The sequence below is a fragment of the Sylvia atricapilla genome, chromosome 14, assembly GCF_009819655.1.
Source record: "Sylvia atricapilla isolate bSylAtr1 chromosome 14, bSylAtr1.pri, whole genome shotgun sequence".
NCBI lineage: Eukaryota > Metazoa > Chordata > Aves > Passeriformes > Sylviidae > Sylvia > Sylvia atricapilla.
Genome location: NC_089153.1, coordinates 598,230 through 623,283, shown reverse-complemented (window position 1 = coordinate 623,283; position 25,054 = coordinate 598,230). Strand labels below are relative to the sequence as shown.

Here is a 25,054-nt window from a genome sequence, read left to right as displayed (position 1 = left end):
TGCCCCCCCCGCGTCCCCCCGGGCCGGGCCAGCCCCGCCGGGCGGATGGAGCCTCTCGGCCGCCGCCGCGCCCCGCTCGGGGCTCCGCTCGGCAGCCGGCGCCGCGCGCTCCGGGCGGACGGCATAGCGATGCGCGGGGCGCGGAGCGGGAGGCGGGACCCGGCCGGGCAGGCCCGGGGCTGGCACCGCCTGCGCGGAGGGGGCACGGCCCGGCCGCGGGCAGCGCCGGCCGGGGAAGCCTTTCTACGGAATAAGTGAGGGACGGGGGTCGGGCTCCCCCGAGCCCTCCCCGGGCCGACAGAGCGGGCGGCGCCGCCGCTCGTCGGGGACGCCAAGGGGCTCGGAATCCCCGGCACGGCGGCCGCTGCCCCGTCCCACACACACGTGCGGCTGCCCGGGCTCCGGTGCGTCCTTACCTCCGACGGGCCGGGAGCGCGTCCCGCGCCCGCCGAGCCTCGAGCGGGAGCTAGCGGGGCCCGGCAGCCCCGGAGCGGCCCCTCGCGGGCCGGGACAGCCACAGCCGCCCGGTCCATGGGCCCGGCACCGCAGCCCGGCGGGACGCGGACGGCGGGGTCAGAGCGCCGGGCTGCCAGCGCTGCCGCCGCCGCTCCGCACGGCTCGCCTGCCCTCCAGCGGCCGCTCTGCCGCTCCGCACCGCCCGCCGCCCCGGGGGAAGCCCGCGGGCTTCCTCAGCTTTGGGGAAGGTTTTGGTTTGTTTAGGGATTTGCTTTAGGTTAAAAAAAAAAAAAAATCACATGATGATAGCGTGTGGTAACTCTTTCCTCTTGTCTGAAAGCTCGCTTATAGCAGACAAAATGCCAGGAACCGTTAACCTCCACGCATAGCCGAACTCTCCAAAGAGCACCCAACATCAGTTAACACCTTATTAACTGAGAACATAACCATAGCTCAGAACTCTGAGCTTTCCAAATTCTCCACTCGAATAACAGCGTACATCAGTGCAGCATGTCGGGCCCAGCTGTTCTCACCTCTGCAGGGACCGAGCTTCTTGCTCCCCTGGCACTTTCAGCCACAAATCAAGCAGCATCTTTAATCTCTGGAGTTCATCACTGGGAGCCTTCAGGTATCAAGTCACAGGGTTTTTCAGCCTATAGTTTCAGGCCCAAGAGGCACAGAAAACATTAAGTTTTAAAACAGTGATGAAAGCAAGTCCTTATAAAACCTCCAGCACGAACATGTCTGTGATGTATCTAACAGACTTCACACTTCTAGTCTTATGGATCTGCAAGTTTAAAAAAACCAAAACCCCAAACTGCTATCAATTGCTGATGTCACTGACATCAGAGGCCCCCATGCATCCCTGACCCAGCAATCCCATGGCACCTTGCCACAGCTGAAAGCTGTTTTCACACGTGGCCAAGAACATCAGAGCCACCATCCTGAGCCCTACAAGTTGAGCTCACTGAGATGCCTACACTGGAACAATACAGAATCTGGGGACCCACAAGATCACAGTATTTAGCTAAGATGTGAAAATATTCCATATATCCCTAATCATCACCAATACTTCATATCTTGGAAGCAGTTTGGGTGGCAGAAGCCCAGCCTGTGCTATCTTATGCTAGTAGGTGCTGCTCAGTCCCACAGGAAAAGTACCCACAGCACAGGGTCATGAACCGGCATCTCCACGTGCACCAGCCCCTCGCCTTGTTAAGTCCAGTATCTGCTGCCCAATGCACACAGGAGTTCTGCAAAGTCAGAGGCAGTAACTCATCCAAACCCCTCAGTCATCTGCGGGCATGAGCTTTGACTGCTCCTCAGGCTTTTCATTGTGGCAGCCCCATCACCTGTCTCCAAGAAAAGGCTCCCCAGACAGTGACTGATGGCTCTGCCCAGCACCCAAGCTGGCTCAGGGCTGCTGCACCCGGCTAGAAGCAGAACATCTAGAAAAGGAACTTGTGAAGCTGCTGCTAACATTTATCATTTTAATTGCCCCAACAGCAAGTAAAATTACAGCAGCTACAACAGAGCTGTGAGCTACACATGGAAAAACTCATCCCAGGTGACTTTGGCCCAGACCATGCTGAGGAGCCATGTGCTGGCAGCACAGCTGCCCCCACAGCCACGACCCAAAGGACTTGGATCCACACAGGCCAGGAGGACCTGGACACCTCAAACAGCAAGAACTGCCAGGGCAACACCAGGAGTTCTTTTAAAGAGAGTTTTCTTCTTTCAATCATTTCATTTGTAATCACACGAGTTCTTTATTTAAAATAGATCCATCCTTTGTGTCTCCATAGTCTGGCAAAACTCCTTAATCCTTAATATCCAAATAGTTACCTGGAGAATAATAGCAATATTAGGCGAATCTCAGACTACCAGTCTTGAACAATACAGATGGGGCACAGAATAGAGAAGAGGCAGCTCATACATGTCTGTGAAAAAATAGAAATATCATTTAGCTGTATGCTGTTACAAATATATGTGAGTGCATGTGTATATATCTATATCTATATCTGTATCTATATCTATATCTAATAGTAAAAGCTCCACACCCAGACCTGTTGCTCCACTGCTGAAGGCTCCTGTACGATCAGATTCCCAGCACAAATCCAGCCAGAGCAGCTGATGCCCTCTGGAAAACCTTAAAGGCTGTTTATTTTTCTTATAGCACACTCAGGGTGTGAAGCCTGGCACAGCACGTTCCTGAGAGCCTGACATTCTCAACACTTTATAAAGCAAGACAGAACCAGGTAGGACTGTGCACTGCAGGACACCCTGTGAGCTCCTGGGGCTACTGCCTTCCACTCACCCTTGCAAATGCCAGAATTAAGGCTGTGTCCTACAATGCCCTGGTGGCTTTATTGGATTAGTGACTGCCCTTCAGTAGCTCAAATCAAAGTCTGAGCAGCCTGACCTTTCAATTGCAGGGCAGTGAAGGTGCTCCCGGTGAAATGAGCTTTGCTCCACTGGTCCATATCCCATGAGGAGCAGGCATTTCACAGAGCATGGAGCCCTTTCAATGGGGCCAAGGACTTAAGAGCATGCTGGAGGGGGAAGCCTTCCCATCCCAGACACCCCTTTGGAATGTGAAAGAGAAGCCAGCAGGAACAGCCAGGATCTAGCCCCACTGCATCTGGCACACCAAGATTTAAATTAAAATGAAAAACCTAAGCTGATGTTTTACGAAGACAAAGTTCAGCTCTATACCCCAGCCCTGCTTCTGGCAAGCAAATCCGTATATGGTTTGCTCCTGTAATCTGCATCTCCAGCCTTGGGTTGTTCTGTAAGCAAACTTTTCCTTGAAGAAAATCCAGCTGAAGAGATTTTCTCAATTTGAAAGCCTTGGTAAAAGGAAAGACAACTTCCAGACTGACTGGGGTGTATGTTCTGTCTTTATGCAGTTTACAAAGACAATTTCATTTCAAGTAAGGAACGCTTCTGCCACATAGCCTGAAGAGACAGGGAAGAAGGGGATGCTTTGCAGTTACTGCCATTTGACAAGAAGAGCCACCTCAAAACAACCCTGAATTGTCCAGGAGGACAGGACTTAGCCTCAGCTCCGCCACATTCAGGCACAGTCTTGCGGAAGAAACATGGTGAAGAACAGTCAGGGCTTGGATTCAGCCATCACAGCTTGGACTTCTTGGGAACAGAGGCAACTGCAGCATCCCTTCCAGCTCTTGACCACAGAGATGTTCTGTGGCTTCTCGCAGAGGGAAAACCCAGCATGCTACAGCCCTTACTCTGATGTGTATCATTACTTTATAAGAGAAAAACCCAAGAAAGGCAGTATTTATTCAGGAGGCAGAGTTTACAAAGTTTTACTCCACTGGAACACCCCTTGGATTTCAATGGGATTTGGGGACTGAAACCTCAGATTCCTCTAAAAGCTCCAGCATACTCAGAAACAAACCCCAGTGCTTTATCAGCAGAGCAATGAGGCAAACAAAATCCCTGATAATGATGGACATCTCAAACTAAAGGGCAGACCAATTCAGTACCCTGCTCTCCTGTGTATCCAGCCCCTCTCCAGTGCCTGGGGCACCTCAGCCAGACTTGCCTGACCCTGTGTCCCCCAAACCAGCCATCCTGCTCCAGTGTCTGGCACAGGGTGGACACACATGGGCTTTCCTTGATACCATTGCCCAGGAGCACTGCAGCTCCCCTGGCAGCTGCTAGAGCCCATAGCAGCTGCTAGAAGGCTTCTGAAGGATGGCATTAAATCCCAAGGCTTGGCTCTTTGGATTTATACTCCTCTATGGTTTCACTTTTCCCTAAAAAAAAAAAAAAAAAAAAGACAAAAACAAAAAACCACCAAAAACCCCCCCAACCCCCCCCCCCAAAAAAAAAAACCAAACCCCAAAAAACCAACCAACCAAAACCAACCAACCAAACAGAAACAAAACAAAAACAGGAACAAAAACAGAAACAAAACCAAACAAACCAACCCCAAAAATGACCCAAAAATACCCACCAAACCTAAAAAATAGCAAGCTGCCAAGCTTCAAAACCTAGTATTTCCTCAACTTGGAGCTTTTCAGCTCAACAGCTCCTGAACATAAACCTCTTTGACTGAAGTCTCCTGAATTAAGCTGTCTCCAGCAAGCCACCATCTCAAGCCCTGTCTGTGGGATGACCAATCCTTCCCCACATCACCACCCTGGGCTCCTGTCCTCTGCCCCAGCTGCTGGCTCAGGGCAGGACATCACACAACATGCATGACCACCCAAGTTCCCACAGCTGGCAGTGCCACTGCAGGGCCAGTTCAGGGCTGATATGCAGGCCCTGACTAGTGACATCACCAGCTTCTCAATGCCCTGTGTCACTGTCCTCAGTGATGGCACCAGTGAATGAGTGACCTGAAGGAACTCAGGGTGGGCTGTGATACAGGATAGTTTCTGAAAACACTGCTGGAAAACCTATGTTTCTACTAATAATTTTGAAGAGGAACTGTAGTCACACTTTGCATCCGAGCATGAATTCAAAAAATATCATATGGGTGGATTTACACAAAAATATATTGGAAAATGGCATTTTTCTGAAAAATCTATGTCACAAATCAGTAAAGAGACATTTCTGGAAGTCCCATTCTCCTGGGGCACGCACAAGCATCTACAAGCAGAGCTCCACCCACTCAGAGGCAGAGCAGCAGGGCTTTCATCAGCATTCTCCGCCATGGCCACAAGGAGGGCACCAGCCACAGCTGGGCTCTCAGGGACACTGCCAAGCAACCCAGAAAGGGGACAGATTTATGCAGGAGCACCATGTTTGCAATGCTGCTCAAGCTTTTCCTAGAGACCAGAGAAAGGCCGTGCTGCTCCAACAGCAGTGGCTAGGGAAGACTGGAGGAGAAACTGAAAAGTACCAGAAGATAGAAAAGTCTGAAGAACAGTGAAGGACTAAAGCAAGGAGAAGGTTGTGGCAAGATGTAGAGTTTTAAAGGGCTATTTAGAAACATGAAGCTAGAGGGAACAAGTAGAAGAATCTCTCCTAATTCAGGACCCTAGAAATGAAGTCAAGATCCCCCAATCTCTCTGTCTTGCGCTCTCTGGAGATCACAAGGACTGGCTGGGTTCTGCACTGTAGTGGTCCCATGACATGTTATTGCCCTTAGCCACAGCCATCCAGTTAAAATCTATTTTCCATGTAGAAAATTGGAAGGAAAGGCTTGAAAGCATGAGAAAAATATTTAAGGAACAGGGAAGAATGTCCTAAACACCAGAGGTGGCCTTATTATTAAATTGAAATTAGCTTATTAGCTGTAGCTGTGCACTGTTGTTGGCGTCCTCACACACATTTACACCCAGGTAAATGTGTGTGAGGACGCGTTGCCCAGATAACATTCACTGCCTCAAAATAGCACAATAAGGGCTGCTAAGAGCCTTTCATCAAGGACATTCCTGGGACAACAGTGCAATTACAAGCTCTGGGAGAAATGTAAGGAGCAGTGGGAAAAGTTTCATGAACAGGCACAGATAAAGCTGGCTGCAGTGGTGAAATTTCGAATACCTCAACAGCTACAATACACCTTCAACTCTTCCTGCAGTTATTACTCATTAAAAAAACCCAACCCAAATCAATGTAAAACCTAAGGCTTAATTTGAAAACAGGCACGAGAAACTGTTTTCTCTTAAATACAGTAAGTCAACAGAATTGGTTGGGGCTCAGCTGGCCTCAGGCTCCAGCAATTGGTTGAGAAAGACTGCAGGACCCTTCTAACAAAAGTGGCTTCAATTAGAACAAAGACTGTTTCTAGTACAAGCATAAACGAATCACTTGAGGTGAATCAGGTGCATTAACTCTGAGTGGCCTAGCTCTATTCCCTCTCTTTGTATTTGCAGTTCAAGCAGGGTGGTGGCCATGCCTTTGTCCTGGACAAGGCTCTGGGCAGCAGCTCACAGCGCTGGCAGTGTGGGTGGGCACTGTCAGAGGTGCCCTGCTGAGCATCCCTCCCAAGGCCTTCACTTTTCCCATTGTCACTTTTGGCCTTTGGCCACCTTCTTCCCCTCTTCTTTTATTCATTGTCCTTTCTTGCTTGTTTTCTCCCAGGATCCTTTTCCCATAGAGGTTCTTATAGCTTGGTCAGGGAGAGGTGACAGAAGTGGCAGGAGAGAAGAAAGTTTTTGAAGAAAGGAGGAAAGTCATCTTCATACAACTGGACACAGGCCATACATGTGGTCCCCACAGCACACATCTTAATCAACACTTGATGTATTTGATTGATTTACTTTACTGATTGGTCCCAATCAGGCACTGCTTAAAACCCATTTACGTTAGACAATCCAAAGGCCAGCCACTGAAGAGCTGATCCAACACAAAACAGAATTGTTCCCAGAAGTGTCCATGCAGGTAAACCAGTGAGCAGCCAGCAGAATTTCCCTGTGCCACCTGTAAACGGGAGGACAAGTCAGACTCCTTTAGACACCCCTGCAAGTCCAGCATCACTTCTCCTGCACCCCATCACACATGCTCAGCTCCCCTTGTTCATATTGAGAACCAGGCTCAGACAAAGCAATCCTTAATAAGTACCAGATCACAAAACCTCCAAACCTCACTCAACACAACCAATTGCACTTGCTGCTGCTTGCCAGAACCTACTGCCCACCAGCCAAGGGCACGAATAAAGGTGCTGGGCTCCATCCAATGCTGAGTTCCAAACCACCCCCCATTCTTTTGCAGTTTTTTCTGACATTTCTAAGTAGGATCCAGTCTTTATTGTCCTTTTGGGAAAAAAGGAGAATAAGGATCTAGGTGCTGGTTCCACAGAGAGAGAAGGAAAAGTTGACAGAGTTTGGCTGCTAGTCAATAATGACACACGCAAAAGAGACAGGACATGGTTTGGGGTATCTGGGTAGGAGCATGAACTTAGCCCCTGAGGGATTGTCTGGGTGGCAAGGAGCCCAGAACCGCCACCCATCCTGGCCCTGTTTTCCATTACCTCAGCCCACACACACTCCCACCCTCCTGCCAGCCATGCTAGAGTTGCTTCTCTCCAAAGGCTGCAAAAACTTCTGCGCACAGGCAAAATAAGAGCCTCACCCTCATCACAGCCCCTGGATTCTGAAAAGCCACTCCGGCAGGTTTGCTGGATCACAGGAGCAAACAGAACCCCAGGACAGACCTAAGGCAGCCACAAGCACTCCTCTTGAACACCCCTAAGAATAAGGCACAGACTAAGAGCTCCTGACAGGATGGCGTCCTTCTGTTGTCATCTCTTCTGCAGTGAGACACCAAGAGACACCAGAGACTTGGAGACAAAGTAGATCTGTATGGAGCAGCTCTATCAGCAGCCAACCCTCCATGGTTGCACACACCCACTCAGCTGGGTGGCCTTCCCTTTGTCCCATGTGGGGAGACACCAGCTACCTGTTCACGGTAAGGAACACTCACAGAAGGAAACAAAACATGAAAAAAGGCAGGACAGGTTCTGCAACAGGAAAGGCTGCAGTAAGGGGAAATTCACGTACAAAAGGTGAAGGCACCGCTACCTGGAGAGATGTTCCACCATCCTGCAAAGGAAGTCAAGTTCTTTTCCTGTCACAGTGTGAGGACATTTGGCTGTGGAGCTCCACGCCCTCAGATAAGCCATACTCGAGGACCAGCTTCACACAGAGGCTTAGAAGCCTCAACACAGCTATAAAAACACTCCAGCTTTGTTGCCATCATGACCATAGCAAGAACATGTTTCAGCTCTGCAGAGAGTCAAGAGCAGTACTTCAACAACCCACATCTGGTACTTGTCTTTTCTCTTCAATAGGTATTCACATCTGTGCTTTTTTTTAATTCTACCTTTGAGGCTCTGTTCCAAGTGAAAGAACTGGCAGCTGCACATGGATATTCAAGAGGATACAGCTGCAACCAGTCATCAGATGGTCAGTCCCAAAAGGAGCCAGGGTTTGGAGACATGACCAGCACAACAGCAGTTAGGGACAAGACCCCAAGGCCAGAAGTGGGGCAGTGACCATTCCTCACTACTCCATAAAATGGCAGAAAATAGTGGGGGACTTAACCAGGGCCAAGGGAAGTTATTTTTATGCCATGAGGGTGCCTCAAAAATGCCCCCATGAAGTTTAACAGCAACCTGACAACACCTTGACCTAGACTACACCTCAGCACCAGTGCAGCAATGATTTCCTTCAGAGCTGCCCATACAGGCTTCATCTTCCCTCTCCAATGCTTGTGCAGAGTGCAGCTGCACCCCAGACCTGTTTTGGTCAGTCACCTACAGACAGACAACACCCTGGCTTTTCTTATAACTTTAATAATCAGAATATTTTAGTGGCTAGAAAGCCTCTTGTTGAAATTACTGTACAATTTTCACTTCTTTCAGCCAAAATTGAGGGCAATTTTGCTTAAATAAGCCTGTCTGTGCCATTAGTTCTATTTCACCAGGGAAATCTGCTCTCACTTGTGCATATGACATCATTTATTGATATAACCTCACCAAAACAGGCATTTCAAACCCTTATACTCTGCCATTTCACATGCTGCAATTATACTCAAGCTTAAACAAATCTTTTGACACAAGACTTGCACCGTTTTGCTTCTCTACCATGCACTTCACTTGGCTTCATTTTCCCAAAACGAACTATTTGCTTCTGGAGATTTTCACTGCTTTCCATTGCACCCAGCATCTCAACTATAGGAACTAAGGGGTTTATAATAGCAAATGTAAAAAAAAAAAAAAATCCAGTGGCAATTTTACTAGTCAAACTGTACATCCTACCTAAACAGCTTCTAAAGAATGCTCAGTATATCAGACCTCATGCCCAACCAGCACAACCGAGTGTGTTCACATGTCCTGCAAAACCACCTGCTGGAGAACCCAAGTGTCCAAGTCCCTGAAGTGGGGAAAACCTCAACCTGCTTTACTCAGGGGGTTCCCTGCTGTGAAAACCCAAGTCAGTTGTTTTAAAGCAGTTTAATAGTTACCATACAACTGAATGCTTTCTGAGTATTCTTCCAGTCTCCATTCCATTGCTGCAGTTACTGGACACAAGATGGAACAGTCAAGCATTGGAAATGACATAGCATTGAGACAGAAGCCTTCAAGGCTTGTGATACATGTTTCTCTTCACCTAAAAGCCATTACAACCTTGGAGGTTTTTACTTTATGTAACAATGGCCTAAAATTTTAACTCTGGCTCTTACTCCACAGCTCCTCAGAACAGCACAGGCAGAAATCCCAAATCAAAAGTACTGCATTTTACAAGTGGAGTTCCAGGCCCTCTAAACCCAGTTATTAGAGAGAAACCATAAACCTAAGTGCAATGAAGGTCAGAAACTGAGATGCAGGAAGGGCTGTTTTAGGCTATTACATAATTAGTGGTCCCTTTCACACAATAAAGCCCTGCTTGCCACTCCAGTCTTCTCAGCAATCTTCTGCTCAGTAGCTCCCAAAGCTCAAGAACTGGAGTTGTTTTTGAAGCTGGCAACACACAAGGATAGCTTATGTGTACCTGGTAAAGAGAAGTGGCTAAAATGCTCAAAAGTAGTTCCTCGAAGAACTTTTAAGCCCCATTATTTTTTGGGTTCAGTACACAAACTCCCCCATCCATAAAAAAAAAGAAACAATAGTACTTTATTAAAATACTAAATTTTATTTTTTTCCACATACATTTAGTCTCCCCACCGTTTTCATTTGTCTGACCACCACCATGCCTTATCAAAACATTCCATACATACTTAAAATGAAGCTGAGGGTGGAGTCCCATCTTTAAAAACTGAACAGGCATTTTGGACAACACATTCTTGGCAAGGTAATCTGGATGACATTTATCAGACACAGGAGGGAAAGCTCTTTCAGCATTTGTAAAAAGAACAGCCAAATAATGGTTACAGAAATAAGACTGCAGATTTTAACGAACTGCTTAAACTGTTTTCTTTTCTTACAGACTCTGTCTCCACTGCCAGAGAGCTTGAATGACCTGGAAGTGTACACAAAAAGTTAGAAATTGAAATCAATTTTTAAAAATTATTTTTAGTTTACTGTCTCCACTTATTCATTATAATACTGACAATAAATTTTTAACAGAAGTACATTCTTTTCAGAGAAAATCAAGTTGAAAGCATGACAATGGGTCCTTCTGCTGTGAGACTATTTTTCACACTAAGTCACAATACTAAGACTTCAGTCAAGGTCAGTGAGAGGATAGGTGTGGACCAGTGAGGCAAACACTGGCTGAACTCTGCCAAACCTGGCTAATGCCACAGTAGCTCAGTAGCTGAGGCTGACTGCTTTCTAATGTTCCTTCAGGAACATGTAAATTTGTCCATCAGACAAGTTTACTTTGAACCACTGAGGGAAACAGGAAAGCATAAGCAATTCTGTCACTGAAAAAAAAATTAACTTCAAGGAATTTTGATAGGGAAATCTAAGACACTTTTTCAGCTTTGTCTGTGTTAAGTAATAACTAACTCAGAAACTTGCTTCCTGATACCACCTTTTTTGCTTGTGCACTTTTTAGAGCTCAGTTAATTCTGGGAGGGGAAGTAGCAAGACTGCCATAATCTTCATCACAAAACAGCTCCCCCTCCCAGACACCATCTCCAACAAAGGGCTGAACACCAGACTGGCCTAGGTGGCCAAACGCAGCAGCAAGAGAAACCACAGCTCATTTCCTTAGCTAATATGGTGCCAAAAGGAAAATTCTGTGGGTTTAGTAAGCAAGAGATAATTTACCAACCATATAAAAGCTGGAAAAATGTAATAAAATATTAGCCTTCCCATCTTAGCCAACTAAACCCTTAAATCCATTCCCATATATTTAATCTGAAGTACTGTTTGTAGTTTGTAACCCTTTGAAACAGTCAAAAGCTTCTAAAGATTAAGAAGTGGGAAAGAATCCCTAAGTCAGGCTATAAAAGTTTTTGGACTTTATCAAGCTCTGATAAATTCAGTTACCTTCTGGTCCTCCATCCTGAAGCAATTCTTAACGTAGTTGGCAAATTTGGGCTCCAGCTTAGGAAGGGTAGTACCCTATTTGGAAAAAAAAGCAAGCTTTAGGGTCTGCAGGTCATTTAATGCAATAAATAATCTTTGAAACTGAAACCCTTTGCAACACATGTGGAATTGGAACTCACCTTGCAACTTCCCACACTAATCTACTTTAAACCATTTTAGAAAGTTTGCTTTTCTACCACAGCCAGGTATTTGTCACAGAAGTGGCTACACACCGAACTGGTGTCCAAGACTCTTGGCTGATGCTGAAGAGCACAACAGCAGTCACTGCTTACTATCACCTCGTTTGCAGCCAACAGCCCAGCACTACTCAGGTAAACTAGAACTAATTCCGTATTTATGGACTCTTACTGCAGCACACAACCTGAGACCACCCTTCACAGATAAGATTTTCAATTTCAGCTTTCTAAAGCAAAACATGAACCGACCTCCCACCTATCCTTTAAAACTCACTAATACACTACTCATTAATACACTACTTCTATTAATTTAAAGAACAGTTCTAGAAACATTTCCTCGTAACCCATGGAATTGTCTTTGCACATGCTCATATGTACAAAGCAGATTCAGTTAATGATTCATAGATGTAAGTTTATCATCTTGTCTCCTAGTATTTCCAGGGAAAACAATACAGCATGCTATTTTAGGAGACGCTATTTGCTTTCACATGTCCCAAGAGAAATACTTTCCAATTTCTCAGGTGAATTCAGTTGAAATATCCCATGCCAATTAGGACAGCACACTTAGCTGCTACTTAACACACTGCACAAGCCAACAAATTTCTGTTCAAAGGAAACAGAAACCCAAGGAGTATTTTAAACTGCAATCAAAAAGCCCAGATTTGGCCACTGCTTTACCTCATGCTTTTCTCTTAGCTTCCTGACACCTACTTATTAAAAGAGTTTTGCTCTGAATCTAGTAAGGGATTTTTTTGAAAGCTGTTACTTGCTGGCTGCCAGCTAGAGTCCTGGGTACACAGAATGTCACAAACACCACAGCAGCATCCAGGGACACCAGGATGGGCCTATCCATCATGTCAGGTTTCAAGTCCAGGGCTGTGCATTTCTACCCTCATCACAGCCTGTCACTGCTCACTCAGCATCCACTTTCTATTTAAAACACTTCTGATCTCATTTTGCATTTCTGGAACAAAGCAGCCTCAAAACATTAATATGATATAAGCAGATGATTATCCTAATTTTTTAGGTGACCTTTGTTTGCCACTGTATGGGTTAAAAAGTGTATTATCTTGAACTAAAAAATCCCATCACCCAACCAACAATGCTTCCTAGCATACGTATCAGCACTTCTGAGGCAACCAAGTACAGCCACAGCCAGGTCCTCACTCCCATCTGCTCTGAGCACAGGGGGTACTCAGAATACAGCTCATGCACTTCAACTCTACTACACCCAACCAGCCTACAACTGGATTTTTTATTTTATATGTTTGATTTCATATTTTTATTTAAATAGTAGCTAAGAATATTACTGACATATGTGACCACCAAGTGCTGGTCAAAAAACGTGACTGCTCTGACACCTTCAAAGAGTAAAGCATCCACTGAAGTGAGACTCAACCCCAGATCTGTGCAGAAGGCAAATGCTTTCAGGTCTGTAGCAGTGCATCAACTTGTATCGCAAGCACCTGTCTCCCTCTTCTGGAAGTTACTGAGCCTTACAGGCATCGAGATACTGCTTTAAGACCAGGGCATTCCAAGCACGTGTGGAACTTACTCCACTTTGCTTTAGTAACCTGTAGTGTATATGCACTATTTAAGTCATCTTTACAGTAAATATCACCTAAGGGGTGTTGGTTGTTGTTTGTTTGTTTTGGTTTGGTTTTTTTTTTAACTTGAACAGAGACAGTTCACCAAGAAATAACAAATTGCAAATCAGCACTACTGGAGAAATACACAAAGTGGTTGTTTCTCACGAGTATAGAGGCTTATTTTCCACAATGTATTTTCATTTCTCTGAGCTCCAACATCAACACACACTGATAGTACCAGCACAGCAATCAACAACATCATAAGCATGTCCTAAAACATCTAATTCTTCTCATTTGCAGAAGTGTAGAAGTAAGGCTGAGAAACCTCATTCCCAAAAACTTACCTTATCTACAGATGCTTGCATTTTTGCTTTTATTTCCTCTAATGACAGAGGGACTTTTGGTGTTTTTGGAGTTAGAGTTTTATCCTTCTTGGAATCTGGAGTCTGAAAATTATTCATTTTATTAGTAACTTGCACATAAAGCTACAGAGAAGATTAATTTTATAAAACTAGTTATCCTACTGATAGTGCATATAGTTTTCAGAAAGCCACAAAACCTAAATTCATGCTTCCCACACATTCCACAGAAGAATGAAAAAGAACTATTTTCACGTCTGGATTTGTTATGATTACAGTTAATATAGCTACTATCTAATGCTTCTGGGCAGGTGCCTCCACAGCCTATTGAATAGAAATGAAACCAAAACCAGCCAAAATATTTGGTGATTCAGAGTTTACTCCACATCTGCAGCCAGATTAGGTCACACTTTAAAAGGCACACCTGCAGTGCTTTTTAGATGCTGTCCTGCCATGCACCCCATGCTCATTTCTGTATGAACCTTCCTGGCATCATGTCTGAGTACATGTAGCAAGGAAATTGAAGGAAGCAGGACACAATTACACAGCATTAACAATGAAACTGCCAGTCCTGCAGTGGGTCATGGTCATGAGAGATCCTTGGCAGCAGCAGCCTCCAGTGCTCTCCAGTGGAAACACACTTGGCAGTCACCCTCTTGCACAAGGTGCTGCTCGAAAACAATAGATTTAGTCCTTCAAACCAAATTATCAACACTCCCAAAGGACAGTATGTTTGATCTTGACTGCTGTAGCTACATATTGCTGACTGAAGAGTTTCACAGAGAACATGAAGCAGTGAACACTATCATCGACACGTTTTATATTAAGATTTAAAAACCTAACTTGAAAAGGAGTATGCTGTTTCAAGTTACCATTAGGCAGAAAACCTAGCTACCCCACTAGAATAATCCTTTGTTTTTACTCACTTTTGATTTAGATGCTGGTGTGGACGGCTTAGAGTCTTTTCCATTTTGCTTTGCCTTCTGCATATTTTTTCCTGCAACCTCACGAACAGGCTGAGAAGAAGCAAGCATACAAGTTCATTTTAACTGCAAGTAAACTGAAGACAGGATGTGACAGGAACCCAAATGAAAACCTCTTGGTGCAGCATAGTCACACACTGAAGAACAAGCTCTGTTATGATACCATACAATTATGTGGGACTCCCACTGTATTTTTCTTAAACAGATCACCTTTTCTTATATATCAACATGCAGTCTTTGGGGGCAGATACTGCTTCAAGATTAATTCCTCGTGGCACTGCAGTTCCCTGACCTCATTCAGTGCTATTTTTTTATTGTAACATAACCATTACCTCATTTGGCAGTTCATCCAGAAATATTGTTTGGGGATGTGCATGGGGTGTGTTATCCCACACATATCTAGGGCATGGAGTCTAAAATTCTTATATAAATCAAGGGATCATTTTGTTCAGTCACTCTAGATCACGTCAGATGGCAGGAATCTGCAGTTTAGACTATCTTTACCAAGCCATTGTGCATTACCACCTATGGAAATTCGGTAGACAGTGCAGCACACAGTTAAGTATAACATTAAACATCTGTTTTTAAACAGTAGGTGCAAACATAAAAATTCAAGCTGAAGTACTCAAGTGTGAGAACACGAAAATGCCTCCCTGCTCCCTGCGCAGCTGCCCTGCTGTGTGTTTACTGCACCACCAGATGGCCCTCGAGGGCCGATGGACCAGCACCTCCAGGCACTTCCCTGTAATTGATTGTCCGGACTGCATTTACCCTGTATTTAACTGCAGCGAATCCTTCCAGAGGTTCATACATTTACAGCCTTCTGTAGCTGAAATTGCTAAAGGTCCTTTCCACGGCATGCAGGACTGGAACCGCTAAGCGCAACCCTCCCTCTTTGAGCAAGATTTTATTTGCTGCCCAAAAGCCATCTAGGTCCGCACCAGTCTGACAGCTGCATTCCTGTGCTGGTAAGACCCAGTCACCGCTTTGCAGCCAAGGAAATAAAACATGGATTGGATGGATGCATATTCACACTGAAGTGTTCTCATACCCTATCACAATTACTTTACACAGACTGAGTGAAACCTAATGCCCATTCACACATTCCAGAGAGCTGTGTAACTCATTCATTTAAGGGACTACCCACTCAATTACTGTCATCGACGTATTAGCCACTTACTTTCTTTACTGGCGCTTTAATTTCTTCCTCATCATCCTCTAAGTCATCCTCATCCCTACAATTAGAAAGGAAGTCACTCACCATAGCTCAAGATTCATGTTAGGAATTGATCTTTCCCCTCCCTCCCAAAAAACTGTTTTATTCATGAAGGAAGCCAACTATCTTTCCAAGTCTACTTTATACCTTAACACACGGCTAAGTGATAGGGCAAGTACTACCTTTAAAGCAGTTAAATGCATTCCCTCCTCTTCAATACTGAACAGATATATCCTAGGGACTTCCACTATACTAGTAGAAGTTAATGAGTAGCAGGAAGCCCAGTATGACATATCTGAATAATGTTAATTTAGATAGCATTGTAGAGATAAATAAGGCAAGGATGCTTCTTCCCTAGCCAATACAGGAGCTTTTTCACTTATTATCCAGTTATGTCACACAATTCATGTTCTGAAAGTTAGCCCTGCATTTTAAAACACATTATCAAAACAAGAATACATACTCATCATCGTCATCCTCATCTTCATCGTCGTCCTCATCATCTTCCACTAATTTTGGCTTTTTCTTTAAAAAATAAAGTCTGTTAAGTGTTGACACCTTTTTGTGGTAATAAAGTGCAACTGCCATCCACAACAACTGTGGTATAAGTACAATTTCCATTAATTTAGCTAAACCCAGGAAGTTACAGCTGCTAAGTCCAAAGCTATTGACAAGGTTACTGCATATGCTCTGACCATAGAAACCTTTTCTTTGTAGTACAGCGCTTTGATGAGCATTTTACCTCTTGTAGTACACTGATATTTATACCAGAAACTGCAGGGGACAGAATTTAGTAGCCATTTTTTCTACCCTTTCAGCAAAACTTTGGGGACCTTTTCTACTTTATTACACTTCAGTAATTTAGTACAAAATAATCCTTTCCCACTTATAATAGCAAGGCATCTAACTGCTTCCACCTAGAGGCAGCACTAATACCAAACTAAAGGAAAATGCTGTGAACAAAGTGACTGCCAGTCCATATACCTGTGGTGTTTTAGCTCCTCCTCCACTTGCTGGTCGCTTTGTTGAAGCATTAACGATTTTTGTATCCTCTTCCTCCTCGTCTGATTCTGGTTCTTCTTCTAATGCTAATAAAGCAAAGGCAAAGCATAAAAACCTTCATTCATATAACAATATAAAGCAAGCCTGCTAGTAAGAAACAAAGCTCATCACCCACAACTGTGTAGGTTTGGTCTGGCTGAGGTGCTGAATTGATAGCAGAAAGCTTCCCATTAGTGACCTAACCACTGACTAGGATGTTTTCCACCTAACTGAAGCAGATACTACTATCCAACTGCCAATCAAATTCATGCAAGCATTCCTCTGAACTGCTGCCCTACAGCCACTTCATGCTTTTAAGATTCAGAGGGTCAGTACCAGCAAAAGCACCGCCTTAGGCACCAGCTGTACATCCCTTAACTTCTGCTGGTGCTGCCAGGTGCTGGGACATAGCAGTGACCAGACATACATACCTACGAGGTGCTGACCACTGATGTAAACAGGCCCTGAACCACATTTCAACCTTAACACCACTGGTGGTGTGATCTCAAAGCCGCCCAGTGAAACCTGCGGGACAAACCATTGGTAATCAGTTGAATATTCCAGGCAAGGTCTATTTAACAGGCACTCCACTTAAGTGGAAACAGCATTTAACAGCTAGAAACTCCACAGCTAACAGTTACCCCAAGTTCCCATTTGACAGAGTATTCTGCAAGTGTTGAAGAGTTAACTCAAGGTCAACAAGCCACAACAGGGGTTTATTACACTTGTTGCTTATCCCAGTTAAAGCATACGAAGGCCAGACCAATACATCTGGCAATGTTAATTTGAACATTATCCATTCCACCTGCCCCAGCATTGTGCAGTTCATTATCAGCAACTGAGTAAAATTGCATTCCAGACAGCAGAAATGACAACAGGCTGCCCTTAAATCAACAGAGAAGCAATTATCTTCAGAGTTGCCAAAAAGCTCGGGATCTGCAGAAAAAACTAACTGTTCTCATCCCAGGCTTAAAGAAAGCAACATGACTTAAAGATGCATCTGCTTGCATTTGCCTAGACTTGTGTATATATAGATGCCATGCATAATTACTACAACTTAAAAAACATCGAATTTGAACAAGTCAATTCTGTCCAGATGACTCAAGTAATTTCTACTAGGCACAAAAATGATGTTTGCATTTACTACCGGTGAAAAAAGACACTTCTCTGAACACACTGTTCTGTTTCACTAAAATGCAGCTCACCCAAGCCACTTCTTTGTTCTCACTAGAGAGCAAATTTACAGTGTATTTTCCTAAAGTTTCTGCACTTACTGTAGGCTGCACTGACATTTTCAGAGATGCCAGTACCACTTTAGTAGGGTTGCCTTCATAGTCCAGTGCTTCTGCTTCTACAATGTGTAATTCATCTTTGGCTCCAGCTCCTAAAGTAACCTGTGAAGTCAAGAACATGGCAGATTCTGAGCATCTTCCCAAACATTTTAAAATCTTCTAAACTCCATTCACTGCTCAGCATCAATTAATACTGAAATCTGCATTTCTGACTATGAATGATTCCATCAGACTCCTTCCCAAGCTGACACCCTTTCTCCACAGCACTGAAACTACCAAGGTGCACTTCCAGGCTTGTTGTGATGACAGTGAAATCAGGTCACTTGCTGCTGGATCACTGCACTATAAAGAGGCAGTGGAAAGTTCAGTCAGCTCTACAGCTGGTTCAAGGAAAGAAGCACCAACACATTATCTCCTCTACAAAATCACAGCCTATAGCCCTCCCCTTTCTGACAGGTTTTATCTGCAAATTGCTTCCCTTTACCAACTGTGCATCTTTTGCTTACTTGACATTCACTGAGGGCTCAAGTCTACCAGCAACTTAGATGAATACTGTAATTTACACACATGCCAGCTGGTGTAATTTACCACAGACTGAGAACTGCTGTCCCAAGGCATTTCTAAACCAAAGTGCCTGGATCCTTTACTCTTGAGTAAGAGTCTGGTGCTTTCTGGAAAGTCAAAACTCATAGCTGCAAGGAGACAACTGAGTGACAGACAGTGGTCAGGCCTGAAATTCCAGTTCACTGAACCTCTTAGACAGGACTACATGCAGAAGATGTGAAAACCAAGAATCCCTTGTACTACAGTTATTCCCAGCAGCAGTGCATAAGGCTGTATTTCCTTTCCTAAAGCCCATACAAAGAAAGCTTTTCCACCCCCACAGGAGATGTGGGTGTGAACGCTTCATTTTTAAGTGCAGAGGCATATAAATTTCTGTTTTCTAGGAGCTGAGCTTTACAGAGGTTGCAATGGTCTAGACTTAGACTGAAAGCTGGGAAATAGAATATTGGACTCACAACTTCTCACGAATTTTGTCATTAGCGATTTTAAGAGGTGAAATTGCAGCTCTGATCTCACCTCTTAAATGTTTTGTCAACAACACTGAATTGTTCAGCATGTGGGACAAACATTTTAGAGCATGCTCTGTCATTTGCCCCAGTTCAATACTACAACACTTACTTTTCATTTATTGACCACGAGTTTGGCAAGCATCCATGCACGTGGTTTAATTTCTATACTGGAGGAATACACACTGAATGAAGCAGTTACAATTTCTTGGCTGTCATTACTAAGACATTTACAGAAACTTATGGGACTTTTACTGCTTGCATCCATCTTCCTCTTTTCTCCCCATCTTGCTTTACCTCATGTCCAAGTCCATCACCACACTTGTATTTTAACAGGCACCGTCTTTACTTATCTGGGCTTTTATCAGGATCACAGATCAGCCTTCAGGTATTTTCTGCCTTTACACTTTCTTTATTTGAAAGTCCTTTCTCTACTTGACAAGCCTCTGTTTTGTTTGCAACCATGTCCCAGACCTTCCAAGTCCTTAAATCTCTTAAACATTTCCTAGTTTGTCCTTTGGTATCTTAATCCCATTCCTCCTTTGCATCATTGTTTATTCTATGAGAAGAGGGTAATGACATAAGACTTCATTTCCCCCACAAGCCTAACAACAAAATAGTAGTGTGGCCTAATTTGCTTCATCCCTCACAGTGAACATCGAAAGAAATGCTACAGGTAATTTTGAAAGAATAAATAGAAAAGGAACTTTGAATAAAACAGTACAGTTAAAGTATCACTAATTTTATCTGCATAACAAACATTCAGATAGAAGAACTCTGCATGTGGACTTGAATTATACACTCCATCAAAAGCAAATGTACTTTAGAACAAATTACTCGTTGTCGAGTCCAGGCTGTATCTTTCATCATATACAAGGATGGAAAACACATGACTCACATAACAGATACAGAAGTGTTTTAAATAGCACCACTGAGTGTTTGGAGATCATTATTATGCAAGTGACCTCTAGGAAGCAATTCTGCTGTAGGAAATAGTCCACAATTTCAAGACTCTCTTGCTTCCAGGTATCAAAGCACTTCCTTCATTTAAATAAATACAGCAATAAGCAACAAAGATAATACAACTCTGTAATTTCTTGTATGTTAAGATGGGGCATATTACTGTTCTGCTACCCAAAAAAACAAGGTTAGGCCAGAACAAAAGCACTGAAATATTTTGTCTGACTTGTGTGGGACCAGAAAGCTCCAAGGATATATCCAAGAACTGTCCAGGAGTCTGTTAGATTAATTATCTGAATGAAAAAAATGGAGTTTCTCAGCTACATCCTTGGAGAAGGCAAACGAAGGCCAATAAATCAAAACATAAGCTTTCTGCTTTTTTATTTGGATTCACTTATTATCTGCTTCTGGGAAAGAAAAAGAACGGGAGTTATGTTTGGGAAGACATTGAAATAGTTTTCAAAATCAAGTTCCTAATACTCTGCAAGAGTGTGCCTATGTTTGACTCTTGAACATCTATCCTTCTCCCTCTGCTTCTGTTGCATCTGTACCATTCCATTAGGGATGCCCGAGTGTATAGTCTGCCATTTAATTCAATTCAGCATGTATTTATTAACCCACTGTACTTCGATTTTAAATTGTTTTCAGCTTTCCATTTGCTTTTTGTCAACAATGAAACATTAGTGCAGAAACCTTTTCGATACAGAAAATATGTGAAATAACAGAACATGCTCTACTGCTGATAAGATTTTAAACAGATTTACAAAACAATTATCATTAGAATTACGACTGGAGAAATAAACGTCCCACAGCACACCACATTTAAAATGAAAATTGTAAAAATCCAACACTACTTACCGTTCTTAGAGACAACTGATGTTCATTTTCTTCATCATCTACTTTAAACTGAAACTCCTTATCCGCTTTAAGCTCACAGCCTGTAAGAAGACAATTTAATTATAAACCTACTGTTAAGACGCAAGCATGTGCTAACGAGGTATTTCGTAGTTTGCTGCTCCGAGGCCTCGGACTTGCAGAGAACTAGCGGCACTCCGGGTACGGAGCGGAACACGTGCGGTGAGGAAAGCCCAGGCGAGCGCGCGGCCAGCTGCCGGCCACGCAGCTCCCCGCCCGGCCCGTTCAAGCCCATCCCCGCCGAGTCCCCCGCGGTGCCCGGGGCGATGCCTCCCCTGTAATCCCCCGCCGTGGGCGGCCGGGCCTGCCCCGGGGCCATGGGCAGCGCGGCGCTCCACGTGCTCCGCCTCCGGCCGCGCTGCCACGTGCTCGGCGGGCGCTCCCGGCGCGCCGCGTCCTTAGGAACTGCGGGAGACACCGGGAACAAAGCGCGGAACAAAGCGGAATGGGTCCCGCCACGTGCGGGCCGCGCGCCGCGGGGGAAGCGCGCGGGAACGGCCGCTGCGCGTTCCCGGCCCCGACAGAGCCCCCTGCCCCTCCCCCGCGCCGAGGGTGGGGGGGCGGCGCGACCCCGGCACAGGCCGCGGCCTCGCAAGGCGCTCGCCCGGCGCTGGGCCCCGCGGCCTGCGGGGGAGACAGGGCCAGCGGCGCCCAGGAGAGCGCGGCCACGAGCCCGGCGAACGTTACCGAAGAGGAAAGTCTGCGGGCGCAGGGGACCCATGCTCTCTATGTCCATGCTGCTGTCCTCCATCGCGGGCCTGCTGCGCCAGTGACCGAAGATGCTACGCTGCGAGCGGACGCGCACTAAAGGAAGGCGCGTGCCCGCCCACCCGCTGATATAGACTCGCGTTCTCGCGAGAGCCGCGCTCCGGGCCCGCCCCTCGGCCCTGCGCAGGCGCGCAGGCGGACGGCGGTCGCACTCGGGGCTGGCCGGGCGGGCCGCCAGGGGGCGTGTGAGGGATCCGGGCCCCGCCCCGCACGGGCCCGGCGCCGCCGCCGCGGGGCGGGAGGTGCTCCGTGCTGCGGGGATCGCGGCGTTCCGCCCCAGGGCCGCACCACACCTGGGGCAGAGCTCTGGCTGGGAACCGCAGCCTTCCTCTGCGCGGCCGCGCCACACGTGGGGACAGCGCTGACGGGCTACGCCAAAGCCCCGGACCTGGCACAGGGCTTGCAGCCGCAGCAGTCCGAGCAACTCCACTCTCGGAGAGCCCTGGTGCAGTGGAACGTGCTCTCCTCGGTCTGTGCCGGCAGCTGTTGCTGCTGTCATCTTTGACTAAATTAATGAATGAGCGAAAGCAGCTCCTTTCCCGTGCATTACCTGTTAGGATGCGCTCCCATCTCGAGGTAATGCTCCCTGTGTCACTGGCTCTGAAGGTCGGGGACAACAACACTGTGGGAACCTTTTCAGCTGGTGTGTGATGGGAACTAAACCACTTTTTAATGTGAATTGTGGTAAATGTAATGGATAAATTCGTGTATCAAAGATTTGGTCTATTAAAAAGCTACTCCAGGACATCTCCGAGATTCCAAGACTTGTGGTGCAAGCTGCGAAACTACAACATTTGCAACAGAAATGACACGGCCGGACTGGAGATGGCCCATTCATCAATGATGGGCCTCCACAGCTGCTCGACATCTGATATCAGTCTTGGGGGAGGATGACCAAATCAGCACCCCAAAGACGAGATCCGGGAAGACTATCAGTGTCTTTTCATACTTACAGGAACCCCTTTCAAGACCTCGCTTGGAAATAAAGAGCTACATGAATATTTGGACTTTCAATGGACTTAGCCTCAGGACAAATAAACCGTATTAAAAAAACCCTACATCGGACATAGGGTGTGTGGTTGAGGTTGGATGGTACCGTTGTTACTGTCACTCTGTCCACCCAACATTCGATCGATGTTGTCCAATTTTATTGTGGCTTTTTAACTGGTTTTTTAAAATTTGCTAAATAAATTCTGTTATTTTGAATTGGCTTCTTATCATTTATAACATGAATTAACGCAGGGGGAAATCTCTCACAACGAAATTGGAATTCATGGGGTTATTTTATACTTCTAGCTACCAGCCCTGGAAAGACTCATTTTCCTCAGCAGGTGGAGCTCACCACTGACCCTGGGCTGGGCTCAGGATCCGCACATTCCTGGCCATCGTGTCCGGGGGGCTGGTGTGCACAAGGTAGGTCCCTTGTGTGCTAATCTCATACTTACCTGAACACTTACTCTGCAAAAACAAAAGGATATCAGCTCTTGGTGATCTTATCTCTCCACTGATTTGAAATGTGTAACTTGTATTTGTGTTACCTTCATTTGCATTCATAAAGGAACAACATGAAATGATGATGCTGAAAATGACACAAACTGAAGGGAAATGTAACTGACACAGTGGAAAAATTACCTTAAGATTCCCATGCCTCACTCTTCCACGAAGCTGGCCCCTTTGCAAACAGCAAATACGGTTCCACACGATACACACGCAGCTTAATTTTGAGTGTAAAGTCTCCTATTTGAAAAATACAATTCCCTTTCCTAAATCAGAGATTACCTGACCGATGGTTTCACCAGGATATAATCCCCTACAGTCCTATTAACATTAGGGCAGTTTGTCCACGGAGGTGTTTCAGATGGATTGCCACAGGCTCACTAAAATTCAATAGCAATTAAATTGCGTGTGAAAACAAGGTACAGGAATAAATCGGAGTGCAGCTTAGCATATGAGTGAGGGCAGATATTCTGTGATTTACTCCCCTTAAAACCTCACAAGGAACCAGAGAACAAACTGATTATTTCCTTTTCTAATATTTGATTTGGTTAATTTCTTATTATCTTTTTCAAAGTAATTACTGCTGAGGATGGCCCTTAGGGTAGGAGGAGCGGCAGCTATGGAGAAGATACACAGAGGGATCTGTTAAGCAGCAGAGGCAGAAATCCCACCAAGAGCAGTGACAGAGAGAGGTATCTTTAACTGGTCAGACATCTCAGCCTTGAGAGCTGTGTAGATGCAGATAAGGCATGTGTTTGGTTTGGCTTGAAAATGGGAGCTAGTGTCAAAATTTCAAATGAAGTTATGGCATGACTCAGATGTCAGACTGGAGCTGGAAGGTGAATCCTTCACAGTCATAGTGGAAAGGAGTGAATTACAGTTGCCTGGTGTAATGACAACAGGAGGACATGGTTGCTGGTCAAACCCACCCAAAACTCTGCCTCCAGGGCACTGAGCAGCCCACAGACTGCAGCTCCAAAGTCCATCCCGGTCTGCTGGAGGGAACACTGCAACCACAGCATGTCCTCCTGCATGCAGAGTCACTTTTAATTCAATTACACTCTTCCATTATGGAGGAAATAAATGTGGGAGGAAACAAAGGACAGACACAGAAAAGCAAAATGGGGGTAGAAGATATATGCTTACTGCGTCTCATTTGGCTCCATTGGGGTTTACAAGGGCTGTTATATATCATGACATTATTTTTGCTATGGTACGAGGACGAGAAGTCCATTACAATATGGATCATTTCACTTTGCTCGGCTCTGTTCTGTGTAGTACTTGGCATAGTGGCAAAGGCTTACGGGTAATTTAGAAACAGCTGTACAGGGACAACTAGGGGAAAATTGGAGTTTCCCTTAATGGAATTCTCTTTTTAGTGAGCTTTTACAAAACTTAGGAAATTGTATTTTAAGCATGGTTAAAACCACAGCACAGCAATCAAGCAATCAGAAGCTACAGAGAGGGTAAAGATTTCCTGTGCAATCTTAATTTACACACTGACATAATGAAATAATCTTCAGCTGCCCTGCCCCATGGCTGTCACGTAACCTCTCCACCGGGCTCCTCCATCCTTCACTAGTCAACAGTTGTTGTTCCAGTGAGCTAAGGGCTAAAATCTAACTGGCATCAAAATAGCCTTCTTGATCTCAAAAAGAGATCACTTTCACACCAGAAAATCCAAATATTTCACTTTAGCCTGAAATAGCTGCATATTGCCATCCCCAGATAGGGTAGCAAGAGGCAGGTGTTAACTGTCC

The 25,054-nt window shown here is 45.3% G+C and overlaps 1 protein-coding gene across 1 annotated transcript; it reads right to left on the bottom strand.

Annotated features, from left to right (window-relative positions):
* Window positions 1-10,041: 10,041 nt before the first annotated feature.
* NPM1 (nucleophosmin 1) lies at window positions 10,042-21,872 on the bottom strand. The gene is made up of 11 exons (XM_066328844.1): window positions 21,717-21,872; window positions 20,973-21,052; window positions 18,067-18,186; window positions 17,224-17,317; window positions 16,736-16,839; window positions 16,215-16,276; window positions 15,716-15,770; window positions 14,479-14,568; window positions 13,538-13,639; window positions 11,369-11,443; window positions 10,042-10,391 (listed from the first exon to the last, which is right to left on the bottom strand). The coding sequence occupies exons 1-11, from the start codon at window positions 21,778-21,780 to the stop codon at window positions 10,353-10,355; spliced, it is 885 nt and encodes a 294-aa protein (XP_066184941.1). The 5' UTR covers window positions 21,781-21,872; the 3' UTR covers window positions 10,042-10,352.
* Window positions 21,873-25,054: the final 3,182 nt, after the last annotated feature.